We start from the raw sequence: 22,662 nt of genomic DNA, 5'->3' as shown, positions 1-22,662 counted from the left end.
CGGGTCCTTTTGTCGGGTAGTCCAGTTTACTGAAGAACACCTCAGGCTGTCCATGGCGTTATTTTTCTGCCACTATTCTGAGCGCACTTAAAAAAATTGCAGGCGCTTAATTTTTTTTTACGTGCGCTCAGAATAGTGGCACAAAAATAACGCCATAGCTGTCAAGTTAAAACAGTCGGTCGTGGTTTTGTAACGTAAACGCTGGCCCTCTCTCTCCTACGCTCTATCTGCTATTCCCGAACAGAGATATACAAGTCTCTCCGTGACTGCAGCTGCCAGTCAAAGCTGTTATGATGACGTTACGCCCCAATTTAACATCACCGTGGTAGGAATTTGAATCAAACTTATGGGAAAGGAGACCCCTTGGACATAAATCAGCGTGATGAGAATTATTGATAACAAAAGAAAGAATCTTTGGAAAAAATGTATCTGAGGAGAATTAATTTATTTTAGTCTGACCTCAGTCCCATCCGCTAACATGGAGGAGGCGGGGTTTATGACCCATACTGCAGCCAGACACCAGGGGGCGATAGGGACGTTTTGGCTTCATGTTTTGGGCGTCGTCCACGTTTTCTACAACTAGATCCGCTATCCGTGCTCATTGCGCGCTAGTGATGGGATTTCCGGCTCTTTTTAGAGATCCGGCTCTTTCGGTTCGGCTCACTAAAAAGAGCCGGCTCTTTCGGCTCCGAACCGGATCTTCAGGTTGTTTTGTTGCTTTAATTAATTTATTATTAACAATAATATAAAATTATGCACAAAAGGAATTACTAACATAAAAACAAGTGGTTTTATTTATATATGTTTATATATAAATATATGCGGTGGCCCCTAGAGACAAAACACGTACAAACTCCAAAACACATTTCTAGCATGAACTGAACTTCCAAAGCAGAGCTACTAGATCACTTAAATTACACAATTGAAAGCATGTGTGTATTGTTTGTGTATTTATACACAGGCACTCATATATATATTCAAATAATTTAAAAAAAAGTTCATTTACCTGTTATTACCACACACCAAATCCGGTCGTTGGTACTTGCTGGCTTGTGTAGCCACAAGATAACAAAGGCTCAACACTGCGCCCAGCATCCTGGAGCACTTCTGTTGTCTTTTGTACGTGTTTTGAGTTTTTATATGCTTCTGAGTTTTTATGTGCTTCGGAGTTTGTACGTGTTTTTACGTGTTTTGGAGTTTGTACGTGTTTTGGAGTTTGTACGTGTTTTTACGTGTTTTGGAGTTTGTACATGCTTCAGAGTTCGTACGTGATTTGAAGTTTGTATGTGCTTTGTCTCTAGGGGCCACCGTAAATATACTTTTATTTATTCACTCCACATAAAATGTAATAAATAAATCATATAATACAAAAATCAACTATTCACATTTCAAGTTTTAACTATTTAAATTTTCAGCTTTTTCCTTTCACAAATTTAAAGTGAAAAGAACACAAAACACTGCAAACCACAACACAATTAAATATAAATTATAATATGAAAACTAAAAGAACATGCATATTCTCTGTCATATGGACCTGCATGAATAAACTTTCTCAATCCTTTATCATCTGCAACTGAAAATAGTTGTGGATGATTACTATACCTTTCTAATGTTGTTGTCCCTGCCTCTCTTTCTCTGGCTCTGTTCCTGTGCTACTGAGTGTAACTACCGCCCCTCCCCCCTCTGCCCAGCGTAAAGCACAAGGCTCGCGTGCAGAGTGAAGCGGAAAAAAAGTGCGAGAGAGAGGCTGAGAGAAAGAAAAAAAAAAAACCCCACGTGACGGCTCGCGATAAGGAGCCGGCTCGCGTCGTTCACGTCAAAGAGTCGGCTCTAAGAGCCATTTCGTTCGCGAACGACCCATCACTATTACGCGCTCCCGACGGAGGGGAAATGGGGGATAACTACTAAAACTCAGAGAGATTATAACGGATCAATAAAAATCAGCTGATAACAGCGTGATTGATCTGCAGCAGAATGAACAGCGCAGGTAAGAATTGAAACACAGGACGGCAGACTTTAGGAACTATCACGAAACCGACCACCAAACGCCTCCGGGCCATTAAACGCGCAAGCTCGGCTTCTGATAGTCCACCTTCGTAAATGTGTTTCGATTACAATCTGCATTCTTAGACTCTTGAAATTTCTTAGTCCAACGTGTGCATTTTTTCTCTATTTGCTTACAGTTGTGCAGGAGAAAAAAGTACTTTTGTGAAAGAAAAATACTTTGACAGGACTGAAACGCTGTTTCTTCTATAAACACATTCAGTGCGAGAAGATTAAGAAGTCAGAATCACGTTAAACCTCAGCATTCACTAAACTGAATATATTTGCTGCTTTAATCTATTTCTGTTTTTTGTTTTTTAAGGAGTTTCAGTTGTTTTCTCTTTCGGACAGTAAACTCCAGATGAAACTCATTAACCCATCTGAACCTTATTTCCTGAAGAATTTAATGCAGATGTTCGCCTTTGTAGTAGCGACAGAAATTAAGTGAAATTGAAAAAAATAAAATAAAAAATCCGAATTAACAGGAACTTTCTGTTTTGTACATAGTGCAATTTGGGCAATAAGCAACAGGATTTTTTGTTTACATTTTTACAATCAAGTTGTTTCGCTAATTTCAGTTTTTTGTGTCTGGTTTTTTTTTTTTTTCTTCAACTACTGAGCCCAGTCCTTCCTCGGTAATTGCTTGGGTGTCAGGTTAACATACTCATTCTTTTTTGAGATGCTAGAACAGCTGCAAGAGTAGTACAGAGAAAACTCCACAATCAGATGACCTCCCAGGAGCATGCACTGGGCTCAGGGAGGGGACACTGGAGGACACTGGGTGGGAAAACAGACACTCCGACAAATGACATAGGAAGCCAGAGATAATATATATATACACTGATGGGTGATAAGGGAAGTGGAAACACATAATTACATAGCAGGAACAAATTAGAACAAAACGGGATGCAAAGCTGGACACAGTGCACATGAAATAACAATTAACTAAATGAAAAACACGCAAGCTTGACATTGGCATAGAGATAAGCAAACCCAGGAACACACGACAGGCTGAAGAGACAAGGATGAAACAAATAGAAGAACATGGGAAGAAGTAAGGGAGACAAAAAAGAGACACAACTAAGACGCAGAGCGAGAGAAAGGGAGACAGAGACAGATGTCAGTGATTTTGAATTTAAAAATGTGGTAGCTTATTGTAAACAAAATGGAAGTGGAGGGAAAATCTTGTGAGGTTCTCTGGTTTGATGGTTTAAAGTCATTAGTTTAATTGTCATGAAAGGTCATGAGTAAAAACGAGAACCTGTGGTGGGGTTTCGGTTGCCTTTTTTTACCTTTTTTTTTGATCAATAATGTTTTTTTCTTAATATGGTCCTAATATTCCTTCATAGGGGTAAAGAGGGCTAATGTTGATGAGACTGTTAATTAAACTGAATACATATTATTCAGTTTTATTTATACAAAACCTAATCACAACAACAGTTAAGGTGCTTGAGGTGCTTTGTATTGGAAGGTAAAGATCCTACAATAATGCAGAGAAAACAAAAAACAACAATAACAACAATCAAACCACCTCCTATGAGCATACGCTTTGGTGATAATGGAAAGGAAAAACCTTTTAACTGGAAGGAACCCCCAGCAAAACCAGGCTCAGGGAGGGGCAGCTATCTGCCGTGACCGATTGGGGTGAGGGGGGGAAGACAGGACAAAGACATGCTATGGAAGAGAGCCAGTGACTAATTATAACTAATGAGTGGGGGGGGGAAATGGTGAGAGAAGAAGAAACACTCAGTGTATCATGGGAATCCCCCAGCAGCCTCGACCTTTTACAGCATAACTAAGGGATGTTTCAGGGTCCCCCGATTCAGCTCCAACTATATGCTTTATCAAAAAGAATCATTTTAAGCCCAATCTTAAAAGTAGAGATAGTGTCTGTCTCTGGAATGCAAACTGGGCGCTGGTTCCACAGGAGAGGGGCCTGAAAGCTGAAGTCTCTGCCTGTCATTCTACTTTTAAATATTCTAGGAACCACAAGTAAACCTGAAGTCTGAGCGCAAGTGGTGTAATGGGGTGATACCGTACTTTAAGGTCTTTCAGATAAGCTAGTCCAGCCTAGAAATAAAATTCAAATTTTATTTAAAATGTTATTTTTGTACAACTTAAAGAAACCCAGTTATAGCAGTGATTTCACTTCCCAGCAGAGAGACAGAGAGAGATCTCACAGTAGAGTACAGTACCACAGTGTGTATTTTCACTGTACTTATACAAAAGATATAACTGACCAATAAACGCTCTGCATGCCTCTAAATTGCAAAGCACATGTGGGTGCAGTTGTGTCCTGGGCACTGTATTCATGGTAAATAGGCTGGTTCCTAGCGCTTTTCTACTCTACCTGAGCACTTTGTAAAACTTTCCTCATTCACCCATTCACACCCGGAGGTGCTTTCTATCTAACATTTACACATGTTCATGCTCCAGTGGATACATCGGACACAAACCTGGGTTTAGTAGCCCAAGGATATTTGGCATGAGCACTGGAGCTCGAATCACTGATCGAATCACCAACCTTCCGATTAGTCTATGACATGCTCTACCTCATGAGCCACCACTATATTCATCAGGTATTCATGAGACTTCGAGGTCCTAACATCCTATCCTAACTGGATAAAAAGGTGCTGGTTGATAAGCCAGGCTATACCAGTTAACTTTCTCTCCCTAAACCTATTCCGTCTTACCTTTCTTTAGCTGTTGAGAAGAAACCACACCACACTACCACAAAGATATTACGTGCTAATTAATAAGTTCCTCGGAAATATATATATATATATTTTTTTTTAACTTTGAATAGATTTGGAATAGCTGTTTCCCTTTCAGTATTTATCCCAAGCTAACCAGCCACCAACTAGAGAGTGGAATCAGTTTCTTGCCAAGACAAAATGTCAGACCTCCTAAGCTGCCTGGTCAGAGCTTTGGTTTGCATCAAAAAGTAAACATGGAAAGCTGGAGACATGACTAGTTTTAATTTCACCCAGAAGATTGGTTTGAATTTTTTGTTTCTTGTTTTTCATTCCAGCTATGTATCCACCTGTCATGGCACCCCAAGCCAACATGTTTGGCAATGTCCCAGGCTATGAAGGCACTGTGCCAGGAGGAGGTAAGAAAAGCCCAGTTCACATAATTCCTCACATTAATCCTGTTGCTTGTACTTGAAAATTTGTCATTGATGCAGGAGGTTTCCTGCCCCCTCCCATGCCCACGGAGCCAGTAGCCCCACCCCAACCTGCCCCTGAAAATCCTGAATGGAGGTACGACATATTACCTGTGTTTCTGAGCTGCTCACCAACCAGTAGAATTTTCTGGTTTAACACAAAGTTTATGTGATTTGTAGCATCCCCTCTCTTTCTGAGGATGAGGCTCGTAAGGCATTCAAGGAATTTGTGTCGTCTCATTGCTGCTACAGTGACGCTCCGGTCACTCAGGGAGTCATCACCTCCATAGAGCCATTCAACACATTTAGGGTGATTAAATGTTCCCTATTTATAATGCTGTCAGCATCAGTGATGCTGCGGACTGAGTTACCTCCATATCTGCCTTTACTATCTTGATCAGTCTACTAAAGACGTCTGGTTTGAACTGCTTTTATTCAGTTTAAATGTTTTTTCCAAATATTTGACCAAAGGACATAATTGAATGATAATGAACTGTTGAAAAATTAACATGTGTAATGATTTTTTTTTTCTCAGAAACCTGAGGGCTTTAAGTAAGTGTCCAAACCTACTGAAGCAGTAGTTTGCCAACCCCATGGCAGCAAATAATTGTGCAGTTTTGTGGGTTGGACAGTTTATTTCATTACAAATCTTCAGGGCTGTTGCACGTGGTCGAAAACTACACTGTAGATTAGTCTTACAGCAGGATTTGTTATGCAGTAATGCACACCACGCTGTTACTAGTAAGCTAACATCAGTTATTTCTACCTACAGTTTTATGCTAACGACAACCATTCATAATATTTTTTTGTTATAAAATATTTTCACCCTAACTTGTTTCCCTCTTGTTTTTTTTTTTAATCTACATGTGCATTAATACAACTTCATCCTGATCCAGAAACACACTGAAGGCTCACAAAGTTCGTTGTACGTTGACAGGGGAATCTTATCATCACATCCAGTTTCTCTTGGTAAAGTCAGTTTTCTGTTCCTTAGTACCGTCTAGAGACGTTCACTGAGTCCAGGTCAACTGAGTGGGCCCAGAAACCATATGAAGGTAAAAACACATTTTCATTTTATTCAGTCCAGAACAATTTACAGGCAGTCGAGAAACGGGTAAAAAAAAATCCCTGAACTAAAAAGGAAACATGGGGAAAATCACAGCTAGTGGGGCGACTAAATGATAAATACACAAGATAACGAGGGAAGAGGAAACGAGAGGGAGATACAAAAACAAACTAATCACAGAAAACTGAACAAGGGAAAGAAACTAAATACCACAACTGTTCCACTATGGGGAACAGATACATGAATATAATTCCAAACAATACCAAGATTTACTAAAAAAAAAACCTCAAAGTCACTTTCTAACAGACCTAGGACCATAACAGAAACTACATGGAAAAATGCCACTGCAAAATCTCCAGTGTTGAATTGACACTAGAAAGTGTCTATATAGGTCCACTCTTTTGAGTATTAAATGAACATTTTTGACAGTGTGATAGTTTTAACAGTAACCTAGTCAGTTTTAAAGGTTAGCAATGACTAACACTGAGCAGTGCTGATTTTCCAACACTGGAAAATAACTCAAAATGCTAGTAATAGTCCAGTGTTAGGAAATCAGCACTGCTCAACGTCATTGTTAATCTTTAAAACGGACTAGGTTACTGTTAAAAATATAACACTGTCAAAAATGTTTAACACTCAAAAGAGTGGACCCATATAGACACTTTCTAGTGTCAATTCAACACTGGAGAAACACACTTGCTTCTGCTTTCATTACAACGAATTCCTCTTTTGGACATCGTTGCCTAATCCTTACCTAAACATCAGTTTGTTTGTTTTTTACTGTCACTTGCTGTGAGCTCTTGTATAATTAATAGGTGAGCCTGCTGACTTTTACACCCAACCTGCTCCACAACCGTGGGAGGTCCAGGCCACGCCCCCCAATCTCTTCAGTGACCATAAAGTGAAGATCCGGGTGCCATTCACATCCTCTGTCAAGGTGACTGAATAACAGAAGCTATCTATCAAAGTGCTGGTTTTAGCTTTAAGAGGGCTGACACAACTTTCATTATGTAAATCGAATTCCCCCCCCAATCACTGGACATGTATTAAGTACCACAGTAGCTTTGAAAACGTTTTTATGGTCTAAGGAATAGATTTCAGTGGTCCTTACATGAACTTAAGGAATTATCATGCTCCAAAGGTTTCATTGGGTTGCTAGTTGTCCATGGGATTTTTCTAGAGCTTTTTTTTTTTTTTTTTTTTTTTTTAAATGCATTGAGCTGACTCAAGTAATGGTTGGATATATAGGCACAGTAAAGCTGGCAGGGAACCTTGAAAAGATGTAAGCAGCCCTTTGTGAATTAAAGCTGTCAAATCTGAAAATGTTCCATGGGTTTGACAGGGTCTTGAAAGGACCGGAGGTTGTTTCTTGGGTTACCGATAGTGTTCAAGGGTTCTCAATACAGCAGTTCTTCAAGACATTTCAGTAGTGTCATGATTGTATGTGAAAATGACCCAAATGCAGAGTCAAAGGTGAGGATTAATAAACAATCTTTTTTTTTTCCGGCAATGTAGAACCCCAAGGCTAAATCAACAGAACAACGATGTGTGTTAGGGATCATTGTCCTGCTGGAGCGCTCAGCATTTCAATCATGTAGCTGTTGTTTTGAGATGAATTTGAAGAATTTGCTACGTCCACCATCTTTAACAGCTGGTACATTTAGGTTTGAATGCCTCACCTTTACTAATCCAAACATACTTCTTGTCATTGTGGCCACATAGCTCTTTTTCTTTTCTCATTTGACTATAAAAACCTTTTTCTGAGCACATGCAAACTCCTACCACAACTTTATTTGCAGTTTTGATTTAGCTTGATCTCTGATTAGAAGTTAAGCTGTTAACATGGAATGTGTGGGAAGGTTCTAAGGATCTAAGGAGAAGTGTCTGTCAGTGTGACAATAATCTTATTATTAACTTTTTTGTGTGTGTGTGTTTTTAGGAATGCAACACCTGCCATGCAACAGGTGTAGAGCAATGCACTGAGTGCAATGGATGTGGAAAAGTAAGAAAATTCTCAACAATGCATAATAATTGCTGACAGGAGAAATCTGGTGGTAATGTTAAAAAAAATGCTTATTTGTGTCTTTGTAGAAAGCTTGCTGGGTGTGTGATGGCACTGGAGTGAAGTTGGATGCGGCCTGCAGTCACTGCAATGGCACAGGCAAAGAAAGGTACTACTTTTTTCAGAACAAAACTGCATACAACATTACCATAAATAAAAAGGCAATTATTACTTCAGAATATGAGTACATGTTTTTAGAGCAAATCAATCCAATGCAGTAAACTGGAGATTTTTTTAAAAAGGGACCAAAACAGCCAGGTTTTCTGTTTATGCATGCAAACCATTAATAATATATCTAGTTAGCCGTTCATTCATTCGGCATTCAAGTGCAATCATAACCAGACTTCCATTCTTTTTTCTTCTCTTTTTAAAATTTAGGTGATATAAATAACTGTGACTATAGATAAAACAGGGATGCTGAGTTTCTGTTAAGGTTGAGCCATATTTTCCTATCTGCAATAATAAGTGTATAAATTTATACGTGATTAAGAAAGCAAGAATATCAATATCAATGATACTACTTGGCCTAGCGTACTCCACAACAAGATAATTACAGACATTTCTGAGAATGAGAGCAGTGTGTCAGCCTCAAATGATGACTTCATACCTAAAAAGGGAGCTACAAGAGGGCAGACCAACAGCAAAACACCACACTTTTCAAAATATTCAAGAAAAACTGTTCCTGCTAAAAGTGGAAACAAGATGTTTGTTGAGTACAACAAAGCTGTGAAAGCACAAGTGGACGTGACATTAGCACTGGTCCCCCCCACACACACAACCACGAAAACAATTCTTGAAGCAGAGTCTGCTCCTGTGTGCAGAGCAGCTGCATCTTGTCTGCAGTGCAACCAGCAATAAAACCAAAAGAATCAACAACTGACTTTTTGATATCTAGCACTACAGACTTGCCTGATGAATACATGAGCAGAGATAGTCGCACCACAATCATCTGTGTCCTCTATCTGCATCCCGCAATAACTCAATTTTGATTTAAAAAAAAATATATATATTTTTATTTTATTTTAAAAGACGTGAAGGATGGAATCTGTTAAATTATGTTCTGGAGGATGTGAAGATAAGCAGCAATATTAACAGAATAAGCGTACACATACTCAGAAAATAATAAATGAAATACAGAAATATTAGAATTAAAAAAAAATAAATAAATCTGATCTAAGGAAACAAGAATGGTCCAACCCTTCCCTGCCAGGTAAATCCAGGTAAATCTAGAAAAGCACCTCCCAAAGATGATTTTAGATTATTACAAAGCTGATTTCAATTCACATTTAAAAACTCTTATTCGATTCAGGCTTGGCTTTAGGAACAGTTGAGTCTTGAGGAAATGAGTTTTGGAATAAGAATTATTTGGATGATGTATGTTCATGGATGTATGATTCAAGACTGATGTTTGCTAATGACAGCTTATCGATACAAATGACGATGCAGAGGTGACTGACATCCTCTGTGACAATGCCTGCATTGCCGGGCCATATGGACTCTAAATCAACACCACAGAGCATCGGCGGCTGCTTTTCATCTCAATGGTGCCCCAATTAAGCAGTGAATTTAAACGCATTCATTTGATAGTTCAAAAATCAGATCACAGATTACATCCACAGCAGAATGGGCCAAGCGAAGAAGAAGCAGCCTAACATTAGTATGAAGACCGCCTCCAAAACCTGGACCTTGCTGAAATAAAACCTTGATAGGCCCGTTTGTTGAAATGCAATATGGAATTTCCATATGTGGTCACACCTGAAACAAGAACATTGAGACTGCTGCCAGCGAAAACCAACTGTTGGTGATCAAATACAGCAAAGCAGCATACTGGTTATGTGGCCAACCACCTAGAACAACCACCAACTAGGGCCTAAAGAAGATATTGATGTGACCACAAAAAGAAAAACAAAAGGTTAATGTGTCACGTCTATGTTTGTGTTTAGTTGTAGTAAGTGTAATGGCAGAGGGAAAAAGGAGTGTCAAACCTGTAAAGGAAAACGCCAACTGCTGACCTACATCGAGCTCAAAGTGGAGTGGTGAGTACAAGTACTGAGCTGTTCCAACACTGGATTGCTGAATTATGTTTCTTAATTAACCTCGAAGAAACATCTTCAAGGTTTCTTGAAGATGTTGTGATTTGGTACATATATATGAATATAGTTATTGTGTGTATTTAGGAAAAACAATGTGGAAGACCACGTGGTGGAGCATAACTCTGGTTTAAAGACTGATAAGCTGTGCTCAGTGAATGGGAAGGAGCTGTTCAAGAACAGCCAGAACTTGGTATGCACACACACCCACACACACACACACACACACTCGTCTGTGTGTATTTATATCCTTGTGGAGACATCTCATTGACATAATGCTTTCCCTAGCCGCTTACCCTAACCATCAAAAATGATTGCCTAACCCTGACCCTTCCCCTAAACCTAACCTAATTGTAACCCTGACACTAAAACCACATTTTGAGTCTCAAAAATGCCTTCAAACGAGGGCTGTATACAGGGAGTGCATAATTATTAGGCAAGTTGTATTTTTGAGGAATAATTTTATTATTGAACAACAACCATGTTCTCAATGAACCCAAAAAACTCATTAATATCAAAGCTGAATGTTTTTGGAAGTAGTTTTTAGTTTGTTTTTAGTTTTAGCTATTTTAGGGGGATATCTGTGTGTGCAGGTGACTATTACTGTGCATAATTATTAGGCAACTCAACAAAAAACAAATATATACCCATTTCAATTATTTATTTTTACCAGTGAAACCAATATAACATCTCCACATTCACAAATATACATAGGGTGTTGATGTCATTAGACCACACCCCTTCTCATTACAGAGATGCACATCACCTAATATGCTTAATTGGTAGTAGGCTTTCAAGCCTATACAGCTTGGAGTAAGACAACATGCATGGAGAGGATGATGTGGACAAAATACTCATTTGCCTAATAATTCTGCACTCCCTGTAGTGTAGTATAGTAAACTACCAGTTTTTGGTCCCCATGAAAACCACAGACACACACACACACAGCTAATGTAGCTTCACACTTTTCAGTTCAGTTATTTCATACCAAAATATACACAATAAACTACATCACAGTAATTTCTACACAATAGTTTAGAATGCTGTATTCCAAATTTCGCATTTTAAAGATGAACTAATCTTCATAAGTAAAACATAATGCCACAGCAGGGGCTCACTTCAGCCAGATGTAGTTTAGGTAAACATAAACGTAAGAAGTAAAAGACATTGCTGGGGTTAGCTGTGTGTATATTGCATGTTAATTTCTCTCTTTTATCTCTCAGGTTTACCCGCTGTTTGGGTTTCCAAACCCAGGAGTCTCTCAGGCCTCTGACCGTCTGATCAAAGAACATCAAACGAAGTATGGCCAAACCTCCAGGATTCTGCAGCAGGTAGGCCGACACACAGCTCAAGAGAAAAACAAAAGGTCTATTCTAGTGTGCCTGTGTTGCTCTGCAATTTTGCCACCAAAATGCTTGTTGGTGGGGAGTTTCTCTCTTTATGTTGATTCATACACTCCCAGTCAGTTGCAACAAAACATGAACTACACAATTCTGGAAGTAACCAGAAATGTGTAGAAGAAACAAAAGCACCAAATGGGCCAATCACAGTGTCATGAGTGTGATGAGACACATACATTTACAATTCCAGGAAAGGTTGTGGTGTAATTTACAATGTGGGGTTTTAGAGGGGTTTGTTCTTATGACACAAGAAACGTTTTCAAAGACCTTCAGAGTGCAATGTTTAATTAAAATGAAATATTCCAAAGTTAAAACAATACTATGTAAAGTATCAGCGAGATTTTGTGAAATTAGTCCACATGTCATAAGGAGATATACAGTTTGATGGCCACATGTAGTGTTCTGTGGTGCGTCGTGACTGAAGGTGTCTTGAAATGAATGAATACATTTTTGAGAACACACTAATAAAAAAAAAAACCTTGACCTTGCAAAAGACAACTAGTCGCTATTTCTGAACAGTATATAGTTATCCACTAGGGGTGCAACGATATTCTATCGATATTGAACCGTTCGATACAGTGCTTTCGGTTCGGTACGCATATGTATCGAACAATACAACATTTGTAATTTATTTTATCAACTTTCCTTCTGACGATGCTGTCTGTGTTGATATTGTGAATCTGCGTTCGACTACTCCACCTAGGCTGCACTGTCGAGCGCAGATCCACTGAGCACTCAACACAGACAGCATAGTCAGAAGGAAGAGCGCAGGGCAAGCTAGCAAGACAGAAGTTAAGCTCTCCTTGCAACATGGACCTCCCCCACCCTCATTCAGATCTGGCGTTTGGAATTATTTTGGTTTTCATGTGACGTATGACCCTGAAGGTAAGCGAGTCATGGACTAAAGTAAAACAGTATGTTGGATGTGCCATGCAATGCTCAATTACATGGGTGGGAACTAGTGTGTTAGCGCAGTTAGCTCGTTAACGTGTTGGCCGTCTAGCCCCATGCACGGGGCGATCGGCGGTAGCTCGTTAACGGAGATTTGCCGTGTTGTGGCGTTAAGGTCATTTCAACGAGATTAACCTGAAAGCACTAGTGGGAACACAACGAATATGACTGCACATTTACTCCGACATCATCCTAGTGCAAAGACCAAAACAACAAGCATGCTACTAACTTTAGCCGAGTCATTTAGACAGCTGTTAGCACATGATTCTCCTTATGCTGCTGAGAATATAGCCCAGAAGAAGCGGATAGTATAGCTTTTATTTTGGAAAGAGACATTTCTCTGTAATAAACTCTCTTTTCCAAAGATGAGTGATTCCTCAATCAGATACAGGGCTCGCAAAATCGCTAGCCCGACGTCCTGGGGCTAGCGATTTTTTTCAGACGGGCTACCAAAATCTATCTCTGCCCTGCCCGTCGGGCTATTGTAGGAAGGAAAAATATATGTCAATGCTTTTGCATTCTTTCAGAAATGTAGCTGGGTAATTATGTCATTGGCATCGGTGAGCCACTGTCAATATGTGACATATTGAAATCGCGTTTAAATTTGCGCTTGTTTTTTTGCTTTCACTTTGCAATCGTGCGAACTGTGTATAGAGAGCGACAGCACTGATCTGTGAGTGATGATAATTTGTGCACCAATTCCTCTGACATCGTCTTATCAATCGTTAGCTTACTATGCAAACATGACAAGTGAAATCTCCCGCAGCTTAAACATGTGAGAGGTTGATCGCGCAGAGAATCGCTGAGCTTATGTGAGTCCGTGTGTAAAAGCAGCAGGATATATATTTTAGTTCTGCTGAGCCAAATAAGACAGGTCAGGGTGAAGAAGTGACAGCCAAAGAAAAGCTTACCACAAAACGGAGAAGTTATGACAAATGAGACTATAAGGCAAAAAGAAAGTGCAGCTTTATGGTTTCATGGACAAAAGAATTTCTGTGGCTGCAATATGACGAGCTAAATAACCAGGGCTGCACATAAGTGGTCCGCAGGTGCGCATTCGCTGTCAAAATAAAAAACACGCACAAGGGTTAGGGTTAAATTTAAAAACTGTACTTCTGAGTTAAAATATATATTTATAATTTTAATAAATGACAAATTAAAAAGGCATGAACATTTTTTTTGTATCGAAAAAATATCGAACCGTGACACCAAAGTATCGAACCGAACCGTGAATTTTGTGTATCGTTGCATCCCTAATATCCACCTACCCAAAGGAATTGTTTGTCTGTTAGCAGTGTAGTGTTAACAATTTTCAAGATATCATTTTCAAATTGATGGTGATGATGTTGTGATGGTAGATGCCAAGGACAGCTCGAGCTGATTTAATTTTGGTGAAAATCAGGTCGAGGGTCACATAAAATATGTAAATCAGCAAAAACATATATAACCCACCCAAGTTTTTATGGATCATCTTCAAACTTCACAATAATATAAAAGGCTTTGGGGGGGGGGGCACGAGTATCTTGGTTGACTAAACATTTGGCCTTGACCTTTATTGTTAGCACCCAATGTCAAAGTTGATCTTGAAAAACGATTTCAAAAAACCATATCAAGTAATACATCAGGGGATGGAAACAACATAAAAAATAAAAAAAAAGGAGTACAATTCACAAAGAACATAAATTCAAGGATTTTGTTCTATTTAAGCTAGACTATCTACTGGGGATGGACCGATCCAATATTACATATCGGTAATAAAAAAATGTAATCAATCCATTAAATATCACGAAAGCGCCTCAAAGAAAAACTTGCACCATGGCGTAACTCAACTCATAACCGTAGCACGTCGGAGCAGTATGCGTCATGTGATAGAGCGGCTGTGGCGTGCGAGACCTCTCGGTGGTCTGGTTGAGCACTTGGCGTCTCGCTACCAAACCGGCATTTCATCTCCAAGAAAGTTATCCCAGAGAGAAGAAGTGTGTAAGTTAATGTCTGAATGTTTGTAAAGCATTCCCACGTTAAGCATAACAACCGATATATGGAGCGACTGCCTCTTCTCTCTCTCTCCCTCTCCTGTTGCTACTTCAATCATGAAACTGATCGGCTGATCGGCTTTTCTGTCGCAAGTCCCGTCTCCCTTGTTTGTTTTTGGCCCACTTTGCACCAGAAAAAGGAAACCAGCGGCTAAACAACAGCAGCACGTTTGAGCTTATAGCTGTTGTTAGAATGTTGTACTGTTTATAAGGTTGGGGAAACCTGCAGTCAGCTGAGCCTGAAGAAGTCACTTGGATGAGTGACGAAACGTTTCTCCCACAAAACGCTACGTCCAGATGAACAGAATCAACTCATGGAGATTAATATTACTTTCTAGACCAGGATCCTTTTCTACGTAGCTGACGGCTGGTAACTGTGCAGGGGCGGGTCTAGCAAAGTTTAGCCAGGGGGCAGGTAGGGCATTAACAGGGAAAAGGGGGCACAAAGACATGCTTTTCCATCTTATTCTCATTTAAAATACCAGAATAGGGAGGATGGTGTAGGTTTAAGTTTATTAGATTGATCAGTATTGCTGAACTAGTGATGTGCGGATCGATCCTGAAATATCGATTCCTCCGATACATAATCATTTATGTTCTAGAATCAATTCTCACATTAAAATATCGATATTTTAGTAATTTAGGGTAAATTTGTAGTTTATCATTAACAGGAACACAGTGGAAAGAAACTATAACATTCAGATCTTGTCTACATTCAAAGGAACTACTTCCTCTTTCATAGTCATGTGCGAAATACGGCTGTATAAATGTCTCGCAGCCCCTTGGCGTGCGCACTCACAACAATGGCTGAGCGTAATTGTGCGGACATATTTTACCTCCACAAACAGCTGAGACATGGTTTGTGATACATGTGGCAAAAAAGTGCTCCAAGAGTGAGGTATTGTGGCCATACTTGAGACCTCAGAATTAGGGAGACATTCAAAATACATTTTACAGTGTTTATTCATCGGATAAAATGCATTAAATGTCACCTTTATTATTGGCCGGCCCGGAAACAGCAAGGGTGTCCAAATTCAGAAGCTGCTTCCACCTGAGGACCCGGCCTTCGTGGTCTAAAGAAAGCCGGGTAGTACGTCATGAGCTCCCTCGGTGAAGTGAAACTCTGCCGTCTGCTCCTTGCTATCTAAAATATAACAGGGCGCTGGCGTAAACTCTCGACCGTCTCACACTTTGTTTAATTAGTTTTCTGTTTAACGTTTATTCAGCTGTGTAAAAACCCTCCCGAGGGATTAATTAAGTTAAATTTAATTTAATCTAATCTAATAACTTTAATCTCAGCCAAACTGATTTGCTCATGAACAAATAAAACACTGAAAAAGCCAAACAATAACATTTTTAAGTTATCAAAGTGACTTATATATCATGTTTAACCCGAGTAATGAAAGACCGCAGGGGTTTGAAGACGATGTGTCGGTCGGTTCAGATATTTGAAGTTTACACAGCTACATTCTCACCTGAAAATATGTTAAAAGTTTTTTTGCGACCCAGAAAGAGAAATAAGAGTGTTACGACCCCCTCTGCTAGGCGTCAGGGAGGGAGTAACATACACGAGCCCCCCAACACAAAACTGAGTAAAGCAAAAGGTTTTAATTACAAACTTTAAACAGAAAACCGACAGGGCTGTGCAACAGACCACTGGGCAGACAATTATTACATAAAGAAAGAACAGTCACGAGTAAAAGTTAAAGGGTAACTAAGGCAGGCTGGCCGCACACAAAATAAAAGCTAGGGTTTTAACTAAGGCAAGCCAGCTTCACAAAATCCTACTCACAGCCCGCTAGCAGCTCAAAACTCTAATCAGGCTAAGTTTAAAGCATGCACCAAGGTTCGACAAAGTTCAGCAATATGAATAAGTTCAAAAAAGATCGACGAGGGAGGCACGAAGGGCAAACTGCATGTTCAGTCCTAAGCAGCAGCCACTGAGTGAAGGACCTCCAGCCTTTTGTAGCCACAGGTGGGTACGATCAGCCACTGATTGCCTCTTGGAGCATCATGGGATCCCGGGGCAGCCAATCGTCCGTGTGGTCTGGCACACTTCATTCTGCATAAGAGAGGGTTGGCACGGGTCTCCCAGTAACCAATCACACACAAGTCCTGGAACACATTGATTTACCTAGAGGAAGGCGGGGCCACCTGAGGCCGGAGGCCGTAACAAGAGTAATATTAAAACTAAGTCGCTGCCGCCATTGTTGGAAACTGGAATTGGCTGGGCCGCGCTATAAATTCTGCGATATGGTTTTTCAATTTTGTTGTCCGGGTGGAAAATCGGGAGAAATTCGGGAGAATGGTGGCTCCGGGAGATTTTCAGGAGGGGCACTGAAATTCGGGATTCTCCTGGAAAAATCAGGAGGGTTGGCATGTATGGTTGTGGCAACATCACTAACCTTGTCAAACACCTCAGAGTAAATCATATCACAGAATAGCGTATGTTGAGGCGAACTGAAGAGGAGGAGAGGGACAGGTGACGTCTCTCACGGAGTCCTTTAGTGCTGCAGGCAGGCAAGGTGTTCAAATAGCGCACAACTTCAGTTTTTTTATTTCTATATGATGAACTCTGCATTACTAAGTGATAAGAACAAGAAATCTGATGTCCTGTAATCATTATGACGCTATAATTTGAGATACAATAAATAAAATACGTTTTTGTACAAAGTATCGGTATCGGATCAGTATCGTCGATACCACCCTGACGATTACTTGGTATCGGATCGGAAAGGAAATCAGTGGTATCGCACATCACTATGCTGAACTATGAAATATTTTGGGTGCAGTGTATTTTTTGCATACAGGTATAACAGAATAGCTTTAGTTTTTTTTTGTTTAAACTTGAGTATGAACTTATACAAAATGCAGCAAAATATTTAAAAAACAGTTTTATTGATTAAAAAATACACTATATTGGATTCATATCAGCAGATATCCAAATTTATGATATCGGTATCGGATATAAAAAAGTGGTATAGTGCCATTTTTACTATCTGCTGATGTTTTTGTGGTACAGCTTGTGATATTTGCTCAATTAAACATGAAAGTTAAATGGAAATAATCACAAAAATGAAGAAAATCATAATCATTTAATGTTAAAAAGGATTCAGTTTTATTTTAGCATTGTTGTGAAAGATAACTATATACTATTTAGAAATTTTCACTTTCTGTCTTTTGAAATGGGAAGTTTTTTTTATTAGTTTGCTTTCATATATAGGACTTTGTAGTAGTCTTGCACTTTTTTCAAATTTTAAATATTTAGATATTTATTTTTACATATTTGAACATATTTTAAAAACATATTTTAAAATATTAGGCTTTTATCTTTAATAGTCTTTGAGATAGTCATGTTCAATCATTGCCACAAATTTCAGCTTGTGACAAATGAGTCACAGCAATCATTATTAATATTTAATAATGATCTACCATTTAATGTTTATGCGAATCAGAGACGGTCAAGACGTACGACAGAATGAGGCTGATGTGTTTCCTTTCCTCCAGCTTTTAGTCTATGCTAAGCTAAGCTAATGCTTTCCTACTCAAGCTGACACGCACCTCTATCTCTCTCTTTCAGAGGCAGACGGTCGAGCTGATCCCCATCACCAGGGTGAACTACGAGTGGAAAGACAACACCCACGCCTACTATGTGTACGGCAACGAACACAAAGTCAATGCTGACGACTATCCAGCAACCTGCTGCTGCGTCATCCTGTAGACTGTTCTCTTCTTTTAACATCAGCGCATGAAATGTTTATTAAAATAATTGTTTTCATTTGATTTATGAAAGCCAAAACAGCATCCCACATCATACCAAAGTAAACATGGTGGTGGGAGTGAATTAAATTAAGGATTTGAAGTAGCTTAGTCAAAGTCCAGACTGAAATTCATTTCAGATGCTTTGGCATAGTCTTAAATATGCCAAAATCACGAGTTAGAATCTCAGTGGTCAGGGGTCACGCTTTCTGAAAATCTTTGTCTACAGTCGCCAGTATTTTAGCATGCCATGTCCCCCTCTGGACTTTTTTATTCTTTTCTTTTTCATGTTCATTGAAGCATATCATACAGTGTCTGTTGCATTTGCTAAACATCCTACATATGTAAAAGAAACGAGGATCAATATAAAGGTTAATTATTGCTTAGCTCTAAGTCTCTATGAAAAGCTTCAATATTTGCTTTTTTATTCACATGTTTTTCTGACAGTCTGTCTTGTATTTAAATGCATTCTGGGAGAAGGAAGGAAGGAAGGAAGGAAGGAAGGAAGGAAGGAAGGAAGGAAGGAAGGAAGGAAGGAAGGAAGGAAGGAAGGAAGGAAGGAAAGAAAAGGGCTCAGTTCATATGGCCTGAAGCGAGTTGGTGACTGAATGACATATTAGTAGCTCGACTCCGTTTTCTGCTCACCTCACTTTAGCAGACCAATATGGGGTCCGCATTACAGCTACGCCAATCCGTCTGTCAATCTGCCACAGTGTCTTATTCATCTACTGTGAAAAAGACAATGAGATACTTGAACTCCTCCACTTAAGGCAGCAACCCTGAGTTCACCATGCACTCCTTCCTTCTATAAAAAATATCTGATGTGAATTTTGGGGGGGTTGTAGGCGCACCTTATCAGCATTTGAAAATTGTAAAATATGAAAGATTTCAAACATTACAGTTTTATAATCAACTGTAATCAGTTAATTAAATGATTGAATGTGTCCATAAGTATTTTCCAGGTGCACATCTGACAATAGGAGTCACAGTAAGACCCCTCACATCTTTAGCTTACATAATTGCAACCATAGACTGTATATAAAAGCTCATGCTAAATAGCTTTTTAAACTCTTCCAGTTGCTAAATGTAGTCCAGATGTAAAGACATGTATAAGAAAATGCCCGTTAGCTGCCTTTCTCTGTCAGCTCAGTAGACTTTTATGATGGAGTTAAGTTTAAGTTGCTAATCTCTGGTCTTACTGAGTACAGCATGATGTTGCATTGGTAATTATAGACACCACTACTGTCAGAAAGGAGGATAAAACACGATATACCTCAAGCCAGTGTGTGATGTGTCTCCTTTCTCACATCAGGTATTAAAACACCAAGACAGCAGCAGTCATAATCATCAACTTAAGGCTTTGAGTCTTCACATTGGAACTTCACTAATCAATGCAGAACATTGACTATATCCATCTATTATATATCGTATGTCTGCAAAAACTAAAGAAATACACAAAACCACACAACCCTTTAGACTGCCTTTCTTCAAGACTGCAAAAATCCTGTAGGAGGCAGTGTCCGACTCAGAGGGTCTGCTCTCTGCTGGCTGTTACTTATCTATGATATTCAGGATGAAATTATTTCTGTTTAAAATAGTCTACTGTTAATGTTTAATCAGTCATAAAAATATTTTTATGTGCATTTATTTTTTTATGTGCATTTACTTAAATATGTATTCTGTTAACCATTTGAAGATTTTAGTTTTGTTTTTAGTTAAACAGGTTACACAGTTCTTATTTTGATAATATAACCAACAACTTTTCTGTTTTATAATTTTGTTTCTTCTGAATGTAACCCCTAATGCCAGATTGTTCTAGAAAAATATGCATTTAAAATATGGACATAACCATTTAGTAAGTGGAATGCTCTTTTATCTGCATAGCCTGCCTTACCTTCATACAGGTACATTTTTGCTCATAACCTGGTGGGCCTGATCATGTTATTACATGTTATGATGTGTTATTACTGTGGTTTATTAATGATATGTTAATCCTTAAACTGAAAAATAAACTCTGAGACTCATCTGCTTCTTTCCCATATTTCCACCAAGCTGGGGATGCATAAAAATGATGATAAACAGAAAGAAGTGACGATTTTGTAATATGTGATCCTTTTGTCCCTCTGTGGGGGGTTACTCCCACTAGGTTTATATCTGGGACTCTCCACCATTTGACCTTAGAACTGAAGAAGCTTCTCGGATGAGAGGTGAAACGTCTTCAAGTAACTTAAAGAAGTCCAGACGCTTTTCTTTGCAAGCTCCTTTGACTATTAGGCAAGTTGTATTTTTGAGGAATAATTTTATTATTGAACAACAACCATGTTCTCAATGAACCCAAAAAACTCATTAATATCAAAGCTGAATGTTTTTGGAAGTAGTTTTTAGTTTGTTTTTAGTTTTAGCTATTTTAGGGGGATATCTGTGTGTGCAGGTGACTATTACTGTGCATAATTATTAGGCAACTTAACAAAAAACAAATATATACCCATTTCAATTATTTATTTTTACCAGTGAAACCAATATAACATCTCCACATTCACAAATATACATTTCTGACATTCAAAAACAAATCAGCGACCAATATAGCCACCTTTCTTTGCAAGGACACTCAAAAGCCTGCCATCCATGGATTCTGTCAGTGTTTTGATCTGTTCACCATCAACATTGCGTGCAGCAGCAACCACAGCCTCCCAGACACTGTTCAGAGAGGTGTACTGTTTTCCCTCCTTGTAAATCTCACATTTGATGATGGACCACAGGTTCTCAATGGGGTTCAGATCAGGTGAACAAGGAGGCCATGTCATTAGTTTTTCTTCTTTTATACCCTTTCTTGCCAGCCACGCTGTGGAGTACTTGGACGCGTGTGATGGAGCATTGTCCTGCATGAAAATCATGTTTTTCTTGAAGGATGCAGACTTCTTCCTGTACCACTGCTTGAAGAAGGTGTCTTCCAGAAACTGGCAGTAGGACTGGGAGTTGAGCTTGACTCCATCCTCAACCCGAAAAGGCCCCACAAGCTCATCTTTGATGATACCAGCCCAAACCAGTACTCCACCTCCACCTTGCTGGCGTCTGAGTCGGACTGGAGCTCTCTGCCCTTTACCAATCCAGCCACGGGCCCATCCATCTGGCCCATCAAGACTCACTCTCATTTCATCAGTCCATAAAACCTTAGAAAAACCAGTCTTGAGATATTTCTTGGCCCAGTCTTGACGTTTCAGCTTGTGTGTCTTGTTCAGTGGTGGTCGTCTTTCAGCCTTTCTTACCTTGGCCATGTCTCTGAGTATTGCACACCTTGTGCTTTTGGGCACTCCAGTGATGTTGCAGCTCTGAAATATGGCCAAACTGGTGGCAAGTGGCATCTTGGCAGCTGCACGCTTGACTTTTCTCAGTTCATGGGCAGTTATTTTGCGCCTTGGTTTTTCCACACGCTTCTTGCGACCCTGTTGACTATTTTGACTGAAACGCTTGATTGTTCGATGATCACGCTTCAGAAGCTTTGCAATTTTGAGACTGCTGTCAAGTCCTTCTTTTGACCCATTTTGCCAAAGGAAAGGAAGTTGCCTAATAATTATGCACACCTGATATAGGGTGTTGATGTCATTAGACCACACCCCTTCTCATTACAGAGATGCACATCACCTAATATGCTTAATTGGTAGTAGGCTTTCGAGCCTATACAGCTTGGAGTAAGACAACATGCATGAAGAGGATGATGTGGACAAAATACTCATTTGCCTAATAATTCTGCACTCCCTGTAGTTTTTGGCCTTCTGTACTGCTAATTGTCACCAATGAATTGTATTTTAGATAACAGTATAAGCTAAAAATGTTAGAAAAAAACCCCGAAATTTTTGTTTACATTTTTTGATGTGATATTTTTGTGTGAATTTTGCAAGAGAAGTCAGATATACGAACCACATAAATGTCAGTTATGCTTCTTTTGATGTGAAATGAAAGTGAATTGTCTTCTGTCATGTTTTTTTGACACCGTGGCAGCCCCTTTTTCACACATCTGCAAATACTTGTTGCACAAGAGCGTCAAAGAGATTGTGAAACAGTCCTCAAAATTATCATCAAGCTACCTTTAAA

At 39.3% G+C, this 22,662-nt stretch overlaps 1 protein-coding gene across 1 annotated transcript; it reads left to right on the top strand.

The window, feature by feature from the left end:
* The first annotated feature begins 1,838 nt into the window (after positions 1-1,838).
* LOC146670342 (protein SSUH2 homolog) lies at positions 1,839-20,594 on the top strand. Its single transcript, XM_085407207.1, has 12 exons — positions 1,839-1,987; positions 5,075-5,155; positions 5,231-5,306; positions 5,390-5,519; positions 6,204-6,264; positions 7,091-7,212; positions 8,215-8,277; positions 8,367-8,446; positions 10,281-10,373; positions 10,515-10,620; positions 11,651-11,758; positions 18,392-20,594. The coding sequence occupies exons 1-12, from the start codon at positions 1,975-1,977 to the stop codon at positions 18,530-18,532; spliced, it is 1,074 nt and encodes a 357-aa protein (XP_085263333.1). The 5' UTR covers positions 1,839-1,974; the 3' UTR covers positions 18,533-20,594.
* Positions 20,595-22,662: the final 2,068 nt, after the last annotated feature.

The sequence above is a fragment of the Rhamphochromis longiceps genome, linkage group LG5 (genome assembly GCF_057381845.1).
Source record: "Rhamphochromis longiceps isolate RC_006_pf linkage group LG5, R_longiceps_female_GT1.1, whole genome shotgun sequence".
Classification (NCBI taxonomy): Eukaryota; Metazoa; Chordata; class Actinopteri; order Cichliformes; family Cichlidae; genus Rhamphochromis; species Rhamphochromis longiceps.
The sequence above is the reverse complement of the archived record's forward strand: the minus strand, read 5'-3'. Positions and strand labels throughout refer to the sequence as shown.